The sequence below is a fragment of the Scleropages formosus genome, chromosome 20, assembly GCF_900964775.1.
Source record: "Scleropages formosus chromosome 20, fSclFor1.1, whole genome shotgun sequence".
In the NCBI taxonomy this organism is placed as follows: Eukaryota; Metazoa; Chordata; class Actinopteri; order Osteoglossiformes; family Osteoglossidae; genus Scleropages; species Scleropages formosus.
Window position 1 is genome coordinate 12,287,042 of NC_041825.1, and position 11,363 is coordinate 12,298,404.

General features: G+C 38.9%; 2 protein-coding genes across 2 annotated transcripts; both read right to left on the bottom strand.

The window, feature by feature from the left end:
* Positions 1-197: 197 nt before the first annotated feature.
* LOC108939755 (hemoglobin cathodic subunit beta-like) lies at positions 198-3,651 on the bottom strand. Its single transcript, XM_018761349.2, has 4 exons — positions 3,451-3,651; positions 1,253-1,475; positions 947-1,091; positions 198-829 (listed from the first exon to the last, which is right to left on the bottom strand). The coding sequence occupies exons 1-3, from the start codon at positions 3,543-3,545 to the stop codon at positions 963-965; spliced, it is 447 nt and encodes a 148-aa protein (XP_018616865.1). The 5' UTR covers positions 3,546-3,651; the 3' UTR covers positions 198-829; positions 947-962.
* Positions 3,652-7,911: 4,260 nt separating this feature from the next.
* LOC108939900 (hemoglobin subunit beta-2-like) lies at positions 7,912-8,848 on the bottom strand. The gene is made up of 3 exons (XM_029246995.1): positions 8,757-8,848; positions 8,297-8,519; positions 7,912-8,040 (listed from the first exon to the last, which is right to left on the bottom strand). The coding sequence occupies exons 1-3, from the start codon at positions 8,846-8,848 to the stop codon at positions 7,912-7,914; spliced, it is 444 nt and encodes a 147-aa protein (XP_029102828.1).
* Positions 8,849-11,363: the final 2,515 nt, after the last annotated feature.

Below are 11,363 nucleotides of genomic sequence, written 5' to 3' on the forward strand. Positions count from 1 at the left end.
AGTCCACAGGATAAGCACACATTCAAGCAAACACACACAATTGAGAGTGACCAGTTAACCTGAAACCCATGTCTCTGGACTGTGGAATTACAGCCACACAGACACAGGGTGAACACACAAGCTCCACACAAACTGAGCCACATTCATCACATAAACCAAAAAGCCCAGGTGCCGTAACACAGCAACATAACCTGCTGCACATCCATGTGGTCTGTAATTAAGGGGCAGCACATCAGAATTTATTATCAAAAAAAGAGAACGAAGTATAAAAATGACAAGCCCCTGAGTGTTCATACAGCAGCAACGAAATGCATGGGATTTAATTTCATCCACTTTAATGGCTAATGAATGATAAACAAATTACACGCTTTTTGCAAATGTAATATTGTTAGAAGAACTTCTGATTCTGGGTATTTGTTAAGGGAACAGTAAAAGAAAACATCTAAGTCTATTTATTTTGTACACGCATTTGTCCAAGGTGATGGAGAAAGTCCACATTTTACAGCTCACTAGCACTCTCAAGAGCACAAGACAGCAATCACACTTTGACATTAATAAAATGAAGTACAGTAGCACAGTTTACACAAAATGAGCCTATGAGCAAGAGCTACAGACAAAATCTGAATGCAGCAAATTCAGTGCATTACAAAGTGAATCCAGAAGCAACAGCACAGAGAAAGACATCGAGAGGCAATACAGAGTAGCCTCAACGGTCCCAAGATGTCACGGGAAGAAATTCAGCTTCAAAAAGCATCGCATGCTCCTGAAACTGGGACTGGTACTGATGTGACGTGGAGCCTTTTTCCACAGCTTCTGGTGGAAGTGTCAGCTGAGCAACAAATCAATATATATTTAGATAAGTTACAGATTTTAAAGGTGCACTTGTTCAGGTGCAACTCCTTTAATACTATATGACCGTTTTACCTGTACATTCCCATGGTTTTACCTTGCAAAGGTGCATTTCAGTGGTATTCCCTACTCAGCGCAGAGACAACAATATCCAGAAACTTATGCCATGCAGCCTGGACATCGGGTGGGAAATCAGAACCTAATTTGGTTGCAATGACAATGGTGATGCAGTCGGCCAGGAGCTTTCGATGATGAGACAGGAGATACAATAGGACAAAGCATATATTAAAAAAGAATACAATGACAGCATTGTTTTATAAGGAATTATGATGCAAAAAAGCACTATGACACCGTAAGCTGGTCAATCACAGTCCGCTTTTTAAGGGGACAGTTCTGAACTTACCCTGAAATTATCGGGATCAACATTAACTTTTTCTGAGTGGAACTCGCTCAGTTTTGCATAAGTCGCCTTTATGTTGTCCATGTTCTTCACGGCTAAGCCCAAAGCGTTCAACACAACTTTTCCATGAGCAGCCACCTTGGGGTTACTCAGGATAGCTGATACACTGGAAATATTGCCAAAGGCACCGAAATAACGCTGAGTCCAGGGGTACACGATCAGGACGCTGTCAACAAAGACAACACACACGTTATTGTTCAGCAAGAAGGCAAATTTCAATATAACATTTTAGTTAAAATTTCTTGGTACATCATCGTGGAACAGTTCAATTTTATGTACGTCATATGTGAGCTATACACACTGGCTCCTCAACTTAGGAACACAGATCGAAAGACTGGTGGCACAGCGAGTAGTGCTGCTGTCTCACAGTGCCTGGGTTGTGCAAGTGAACTTGATCCCAGCTCAGTCTGTATGGAGTTTGCATGTTCTGCATGGGTTTCCTCTGGGTGCTCTGGTTTTCTCCCACAGTTCAAAGACATGCTCTTCAGGTCCCCCCATAGGGTGTGAGTGACAGAGAGAGTGTGTTCCACTGATGTATGGATGAGTGAGCGATTGGAAGAAGTGTATCTAGCAGTGTAAGTCACCTTTGTGAATAAGGTGTGTAGGCTGGTAACACTACATAGTATCCATTGTAAGTTGCTTTGGAGAAAAATGTCTGCTAAGTGAATAAATGTATATGGTGGCAACATACCACTTTTACCTCTAAATCACAGTCCACAAAAGCTTAACAATGCAAACCTCCTCACTTTATTTGCAGGTTTGGCTCCTTAGGTTGGGGGGTGGGCAACTCCATAATAATTTCTACAGTTTTGGAACGTAGTATCCAACAAGCTCATATAGGTATGAAGGTCAGGTGTCCACATACTTTTGGCTATAGAGTGTATGTAAGATTTGTGTTTGAGAACAGGAAACCACATCACATATTTTTTATGACTGTATTTACAATAAATTGTTCTAGTGCAAAATGAAAAATTTACTGTCAAGATACCTGAAAGCAAATGTGAATTTCACAATCATATTTTCCTTGTGTTTAAGCAAAATTTATTAATCACATTAACAGATTAATTTTGACACAGATCAAAATATTAGGCCATGACTACTTCTTTGTTTGAGATCTGGTGCCTTTGGGTCCAAAGGTAGCTGGTTCCAGTCCTGCCTACCAATGTGTGTGTGTCTTGCTGGTTGCAGTGTTACAATAAGTATTCAGTTATGAACAATCATGTAATAATTAAATCCTCGGGAATGCATTCGGTCTGTGAAGGCTGGAACAAACATGTTACACTTAGTCTTTAACGCTCCGACCTCCCCAACCCCCCCCCCCCCCGACACTGCCCCCTAGGGATGAGTCTCCGCATATCCTCAGAACCGCTCATCAACTGAACAAAAAACAGCGACATTGAAACCCATTCTGTGTAAGAACCCTAACGGTACTAAGTAGTGGGTGTCATCATTCTGTCTTTATTCACCGATTTAGCGAGAAATAGTGGGGGACCAGTTTAGTTTTTTATATAATCACTGACAAAGATTAACTGTTATTTTATTACCACGTGACTTGTTCAGTGCGAAGAAGGGCCTGACAACCTCTTTCAGACTCACTCATCGATCGCTCAGCCTCATATGTTGTAAATGTTCATGCACCATTAATGATCATGCCCAGAAGCCTTTACACAGCCGGTACTCCTGTATATTGTATGCAAATGTTTGTGTTTTTTTTTTTTTTTTTAAAAAAAAAAGGTGAGGAAGGTGATCAGGATTCGTCTATTGAATTTTATGCACCTACTCGATGAACATCGGTGCATAAGCGGAAACAAAGTTAAGAGAATCACATCATCATGTCTGCAACTATCATCATGTTTCTTTCTAAGTCTAAAGTAATGCACAAATTGTATTTCTCTGAGATGTACGTCGCTTTGGAGATGCGTCTGCTAAAATGAATAAATGTGTAAATGTAAGAGTCAGAAGAACAGTTTCAAAACTAACTTAGTCAAACACGTGAGTTTCTCCGCACGAGGCAGTGAAGAGTAACAGCGGTACGAACGAACTGTCCCGAACACACTTCACTCGGGAAAGGTATCTATCTGGCTCATGGTAGCCACGGTAAACAACAGGGTACGGTGGCAGAGTACAGTACAGTACAATACCTGGCGACAGCCTGAGGCCCGATTACGTCAATATCGATTTTCTCCCACACATATGTGACGGCGCGGCGCTCCGCTTCTGTCCAGTCTACGACCATACTGCCCGCACAGTGTGTGTGTGTGTGTGTGTGTGTGTGAGAGAGAGAGAGAGAGAGTCGGGCAGCCAATGCCACTCGGGCTCTAACAGACCTCGTCGGTCTGATCTCTCCGCCCCGGTGAGAAACTAAGCGCATGGTGATTGGGTCCAGTCCCTGGCGTTTCTTCCACACACACACACACACACACACACACACAAATAATCTGTTACTGTCCTAACACTCCAAACGCACCACTCTTTTATACTACATTCCCATCTGCTTTTCAGACAAAAAAAAAAATCTTTGAAAATATTTCCAGTCTTTATCACTTTTCAACGAGCTCGATGAATTGATGGAGTCAGATGTAAATGTTTATAAAAAATACGAGATGATAAATCGGCCACGATCTGGTGAACATAAAGCAGGTGTGTCCGTTTCGGGCAGAAGCTCTAGCCACAGCGCCACTTGCTGGACAAACAGTAGAACGAATTCCTTGAACCCATTGATTGGAAAACATGCGGGAAACATCGGGCGCCAGTCCATCGCGCCCACACACACAAACACACACACACACACACACACACACACACACACACAGTATAATTTACAACCCATATCTTTAGACTGTGGGAGGAAGCCAAAGGAACCCACAGACAGGTGATCATAGAAAGACTTTAGTTCCAGCCCCAGGTCTAAACCCAGGGAGAAAGACACGCTGACCCACCTCAGAATCTTGAAGACGTTGTGCAGAAAATACATGTCCATTTCTCAGACCAGTTATCTTAAACACAGACCCATTTTATCTTGAAATTTACACCTTCCACCCATAACTGACCTCTTGCTCTTAACTAACTCCATTTAGATTAAAAATAAATATCTTCTAACCCTCAAATCATCATTTTGCAAGTGTAATTAAAGCTTATGTTTGTGCAAACTACAATACTCCTGTGCAATTTTTAATTAGATATGTGGTTGTTGACAATGGATGGATGGATGGATGGGTGGATATTTTAAAATAATTTAACCTTGAAGTTACACATGTCGCATTTGAACTGACCTGTACATTAAACAGCACACAAAATATGAACAGCACTCAGAGATAGATGATCTTCCAGAATTAAAAGCTTTATCAACATTCCACACAATTTTTATTGAAATAACTTTAAATCATGTCATGTACATCGAAATATCTGAAACAGCAATTTTAAATCAAAACATTCAGTGTTAAATCCTTAATTAAAATAATCAAATATCTATAACCATACAGCCAGTTCATATAGAAAACTATTTTTGACCATGTTGTCATCTCAAAGTACTACAGATGAGGACCGTGAGCTACCCACATTATTACTGACTGAGAAACCCCCGAATTTAGCTTGGGAAAAACATATATGTATGTCAGACAAATAAAATACAAAGTAAGAAAACAAAATAAAATAAAATAAAAGCAAAACACATACCTTAAATACCCATAATACAGGTTCAAATAACATTAACACTCAAATTTGAATGATTTACATATAAAATTAAATATTCAAATACACCATACACACACACATTTTCAGAACCGCTTGTCCCATATGGGGTCACGGGGAACCAGAGCCTACCCGGTAACACAGGGCGTAAGGCCAGAGGGGGAGGGGACACACCCAGGACGGGACGCCAGTCCATCGCAAGGCACCCCAAGCAGGACTTGAACCCCAGACCGACTGGAGAACAGGACTGTGGTCCAACCCACTGCACCACCGCGCCCCCCGCATACACCATACAATATACACTCTACTAACATACAGTAAATAATACAAACACAACATAAAAAACTGTGCAAACAATCTATACAAGAAATAATTGGAAAAAAATCACAAAATAACCAAATAAAGACAGAATAAAAAAACAATACATTTTTTATTAATAGCTGAAAGTGCAAATGCAGTCCATTGTTTAATTCACAAAGATGCAAAAAAGGAAACATTTGGAAAATTTGGTTATATGCCCTATAGACGTTTGTTATGGTGACATTTAAATATTTTAGTTTACATGCCTTGTATGGTTATTTTGAGTTTCAAACATTTATTTTGTTGACCCCTTCACAATTTTGGATACTGTATGCATAAATGTTAATGGTTCAAACCAGTCTAAATACATTTACTCTAGTTTAAAGTTAATTTTCGCAGATCAGTTTGAGAGTATGCAGAGCGATCCATTCATGTTTTCAAGAGAACAAGTTTGTACCCGAGCCACTTAGCAAGTTGGGAAAGCAATTGGTAAGCAATGTAAAACACATGACATGAAATGGGTTTCGCAGGAAATCAGCTTTAGTGTTAAGAGATAACCGGTGCTACAATGGAGTCTGCAGTTGCCCCAAAACAAAGTTTATGCCCGATATGTAATTCTTAACTTGTTGAAAATATTTAACAAATTTTTCTTAGAAAATATTAATGCATTCAATTCATAGAATTTTAAGTATAGGTTTTAAATGTGTAAATGTTTTTAATGGAACAAGCTGAATGCGAGAATCTAATGTAAGCTGTTATTAATAAAAAGTTATGCAAAACTAACAAGTAAAGACAGAATACATTTCTACATCTCGGATCTTAAAAATGATCTATTTTCCAGCAGTTACATATTGTACAACAGCAATTCCTGTCATGTAGCAGTGGTTCCACAAATAATGTGTTCATTATTTCCAGCCTTCTATTGCTAAAGATTGAAGAATGTTTTGAAAGAATGCTTTAATATATTTTTTATAGTTATTCCACTAAAAAGAAAAAAAAACATTTACAGCTATTTTGTACATCATCATACTCAGGGCACAACATTGTTTGCATGACTGTCAATTTCAAAAATTTTTTCCATGAAAAGCCTCTAAACCTTTGTTAAAGTGTTTTATGCAGAGTTAGAAAATTCTATGTTCTAAATTAATTCAGGGTAACAAAAAATTGTGTGAGTGACAGAGAGAGTGTGTTCCACTGATATATGGATGACTGACCCATTGTAAGTAGTGTATCTAGCAGCGTAAGTCATCTTAGTGAATAAGGTGCGTGGGCTCATAACACTACATAGAGTTCATTGGAAGTCGCTTTGGAGAAAGGTGTCTGCTAAATAAATAAATGTAAACGTAAAATGATGGAAAACTCAACTTCAGTCCACATGTCTTTTACCGAGAATAATGTGATGACAGATGAGTCAATTAATGCCTTCCAGTTTTCACTTTTATTGTAATAGTGTTATTCTGTATGATCAACACACACAGAGTCTGAGACCACTTGTCTTAAGGGGGGTCGCGGTGAACCGGAGCCTAACCCACCAATGCAGGGCAGACACACCCAGGACAGAACGCCAGTCTATCGCAGGGCATCTCAAGCAGAACTCGAACCCCAAACCCACCAGAGAGCGGGACCCGGCCAAACCCGCTGCGCCATCATGCCCCCGACAAGGTCAACAGTTTCACATTAAAAAGAGCAGGTTTTTTTTTTTTTTTTAAAAAAAAAAAAAAAGAAGTATAACATTCGTAACACTCTAAGTATTGGAAATATAATGACACCATAGCGTTAAATCTGCAGAGTTTCTGAAATGTTTAATAATTTCTCTGTCATTTTACACATTTATTCCTTTAGCAGATGCTTTTCTCCAAAGCGACATACATCTCAGAGAAATACAATTAGTGCATTACATTAGTAGAAAGAAAGACATAGTTGCAGATGTGTGATTCTAAGGTAAACTTAGTTTGTTTCTTTCCACTCATGCAACGATGTTCATTGCACAAGTAGGAGCTTAAAACTCAGAACAGACGATTCCTGATCTTCATCCTACAGTTTCTTTTTGAAAGGTACACAAACATTTACATACAATACATGAGTGGCGGCTGTGTAAAGGCTTTTCTGGGCATGATCATAAAGTTATAGTACATGAACATTTAAACCATACATGAGCTCATTGAGAGATGGGCGAAGTGAGTCCAGAAGAGGTGAGTTTTCAGACCTTTCTTAAATGTGGACAGAATTTCAGCAGTTCTGAGTGAAAGGGGGAGGCCGTTCCACCACAACGGAGCCAGAACCGAGAACCTCCATGCTTTACCTTTCGTGTGCAAGACCACCAAGCGGGCAGAAGAAGATGAGCAAAGTGGTCTGGTTGGGGTGGAGCGGTTGATCAAGTCTTGTAAATAGCTGGGAGCAGTTCTACTGATGCATTTGTAGGCAATAACCAGGGTCTTACATTTGATCTGGGCTGCTTTGGGAAGCCAGTGCAGAGAAATGAGTAGAGGAGACACATGGGAATGCATTATAATGCACTTTTTGGAAATACAGAGGTCACACATTCGGTGAGTTCATTTAAATTGCACTTTTATTGAATCATTGATCAGTTTATTCTCACAAAAAGAGCAATATTAATGATACTGTCTGCCAAGAGCAGAGACAACAACGGCCAGGAACTTTTGCCAGGCAGCCTGGACATCAGCGGTGAAGGCAGAGCCCATCTGCGCAGCCACCACAATGGTGATGCAGTCGGCCAGCAGCTGCAAGGAGAACAGAAGAAAATGGACTTTTCACAAACAAACACAAACTATAACAAGATCAATAATTACTTGCACTTTGAACTACCCATACAGCCTGTAACTGGTTATGGCTTCACGATGCACACGTGCAGTTGTGGAATAACAAAGCGTAAAGACAAATCCTTCTTTTGCTCCATAACTAACTTCAGTGACGTTACTATAGTTTTTGGTATTAAGGTGTGAGACAATTCAGTGAGAACAGATACAGAAAACTCACCCCGAAGTTGTCGGGATCCACGTGCAGTTTCTCCGAGTGCAGTGCACTCAAAGGGGCAAAACTGTTCTTGATGTTGTCCATGTTCTTCATGGCCGTCTCCAGTCCTGTTAGAACCACCTTTCCATGAGCGGCGACTTTTGCGTTTCCCATGATGGAATCTGCGTTGAACAGGTTTCCAAAGGTGGCAAAATACCTCCGGGTCCAGGGGTACACGATGAGACACCTGGTACAAACAGGGTCACATGAAAATAGAGTAATGACATAGAAACATTTATTACCATGAGAAAAACTCACACATGCTGGAAAGAGGGCCACTGAAAGGTTTTGAAAATGATATAAAGCATAAAGTGTAATTCCATTAACCCGCTTAAATTTTACAGTCGGCAACATGATGATATTATTCTTGCAAAACAAAAAAATGAAAGCTACAGAGATTCAGGGGGAGAAGAGAAGATCTCACCTTCCCAGAGCATTCAGACCCACGAAATCATAGTCGAGTTTCCTGAAGACACCGGTGATGGCAGTGCGCTCAGCATCGGTCCACACAACCATGTTGGCAACTCTGCTGTTTGTTATGTGTCTCGTAACGTGGTGAAAGAGTGCAGTGAGAGTGAAAGCAGCAGAGCAGCCTTTTATGATGCTCTTTATCTCCACCCAGAAGAAAAGCTGAGGCCATTGGTGGAAGTGTAGAGCCAGAGAGCGAGAACATGTTTCAGCAGAAACTCTCAAGTGTGTTGTGAGAGGCTTAAATTGACTGCTTTTAACAAAGTTTATTTAATGAAAAAAGCAAAGAATTCCTATATCTTGTTTCTGTAGCTGGCTTGTACAGTGCAAGAAAAAAGAATTGGGAATTCATAAGGAATCAATCAATATTTAGTAAAACATAACCAGAGGTGGGTGGAGTAGTCAAGATATTACTCATCTGAAAACATTGTTCCTTAAAAATTACTCAGCGAAAAGTACTAGCGTCAAGTTATTTTGTTAAGCCTTTATACAGCCACTACTCCGGCACTGTGTGTGATTCTTTGTGTATCTTATTATAAAAATAAAAAAATAAAAAAATTTTGGTAGGAGGTTATCAGGATTCATTTATCCTGCGTTTTATGCACCTACTCAAGCGATGAACATCGGTGCGTAAAGTGGAAAGTAACAAACTAGGTTTACTTAAGAGTCAGAGGTCTGCAGCCATGTCTCTTTCTCCTAAGGTGATACAGAAATTGTATTTTTTCTGAGATGTACGTCACTTTGGACAGAAGTGTCTGCTAAATGAATAAATGTATATGTAAATGTAAGATTTGAATCTTTAATGTTTTAAAGCACCATCATCATTAACAACTTGAATATACAGTTTTAGCATATAAAAATATGTTTATATCTTTTAAATGAATTAAAACTACTGTGCAAATAAATGCAGACATTGCTAGTTAGACTAAAAAATAAATATACAGAGGAATGTGAATAAGGAGCATTAAAGAAATATGAAGTTTTTCGAAACTATGGAAAATGTGTTCGCTATACTCAGAATATCTACTCAGTGTACATATACAGTATATGTACCTGTATATGTACTCACTCAATAAGTACTCACTACTCAAACTACTTTTTAAATAATAAATTATAATAAATGCCAAATAAGGTCATGTTATTAATACCAAAGATGTGTTATAATATTATCATACAGTAGCATTTCTTGCTCACTGCCCTCTTTGCTGCCTGTTTAGTAAAGGGAAATTATTAAATAACATGAAATTAAATTAATCAGCAAAAAATACAACTTCTGTCTGCTGCTATTTTTCACCATTATAAAAGTGATAACACTTATTTATGAGCCATCATAATGAGCATGTTTTTTGCCATATTTTAATACTATACTATTATATATACTAAAATAGTGTACACACACACACCCTACCCGGCAACACAGGGTGTAAGGCCAGAGGGGGAGGGGACACACCCAGGACAGGACGCCAGTCCATCGCAAGGCACCCCAAGCGGGACTCGAACCCCAGACCCACTGGAGAGCAAGACCCAGTCCAACCCACCGCGCCACCGCGCCACCGCACCCCCACGCCCCCCTAAAATTGTATATACTATACTATTTTAATACTGAACATATTGCTTAATACTAACATATCATAACATATTAACTCAGCTATAAGATTAGTTATTTACCTGCCTCATTTCTGCAGCAGTTATGAAGAAATTAAAATACTAAAGACCAATAATAATTTGAATTTATTTCAATAAAATTCTTTGTTTGTTTTAACCTTTATAAATCTCTACTATTTTTCAAAGCTTTTATTTAATGCTAGCATGTTTGGAAAGTGTTAACATACTCCATATGCCATTAATTATAAAAAAGGAGGGAGGAAGCAAAAAACTAATTTCAAAAGCAATTAAGATCTGATTAACTCTTTAAAATTTAACTCGCTCAACATGGAAAAAAATGTGCTCTCAGCCTATTCATCATATTTAATGTAAGCCTATCAATCAATCAATGTCGGTCTCATCTTTGAAAGGGGGTTAACATTGGGACATTAACAGGAACAATTTTATATTTCAATCTGATTATTGTACTCTTATGACCATAGATTAACAGAAGTAAAAGAAATTAGTTTTTGAGTGAATGTATGTTTAACAAAACCAAAGTAAATCCTTTTCTTGAGTATTCTACATTTGCATGAATATACATGTTTGTTGGAAGTTTGATCAAGATGAGTTGGGGTTTTGGAAGTAAAATTATCTTATATTTACATTAATTCATTTAGGAGACATTTTCACCAAAGTGACATACATCTCATAGCAAATACAGTTTGTACATTACATTAGGAGAATGAGACATAGCTGCAGAGGTGTGATTCTTAAGTGTAGTTAGTTTGTTTCTTTCACCATATGCACCGACGTTCATCACACAAGTGGCTGCATAAAACTCCTATCAACAATTCCTAATCACCTTCCTAGTCATTTTTTTTTATTTACTTATTTGTTTGAGGTGTGGGGTGCGGTGGCACAGTGGGTGGGACCGGGTCCTCCTCTCCAGTGGGTCTGGGGTTCAAGTCCCGCTTGG

Bases quoted from the DNA above. Each gene is read 5' to 3' on its own strand.
- LOC108939755 (XM_018761349.2), bottom strand. From the start codon at position 3,545: ATGGTCGTAGACTGGACAGAAGCGGAGCGCCGCGCCGTCACATATGTG. The intron at 1,476-3,450 runs GTATTGTACTGT...CTTTGTTGACAG, and splicing joins GGGCCTCAGGCTGTCGCCAG to CGTCCTGATCGTGTACCCCT. The intron at 1,092-1,252 runs GTAAGTTCAGAA...CATCATCGAAAG, and splicing joins TTGATCCCGATAATTTCAGG to CTCCTGGCCGACTGCATCAC.
- LOC108939900 (XM_029246995.1), bottom strand. From the start codon at position 8,848: ATGGTTGTGTGGACCGATGCTGAGCGCACTGCCATCACCGGTGTCTTC. The intron at 8,520-8,756 runs GTGAGATCTTCT...TGTTTGTACCAG, and splicing joins GGTCTGAATGCTCTGGGAAG to GTGTCTCATCGTGTACCCCT. The intron at 8,041-8,296 runs GTGAGTTTTCTG...TTCTCCTTGCAG, and splicing joins TGGATCCCGACAACTTCGGG to CTGCTGGCCGACTGCATCAC.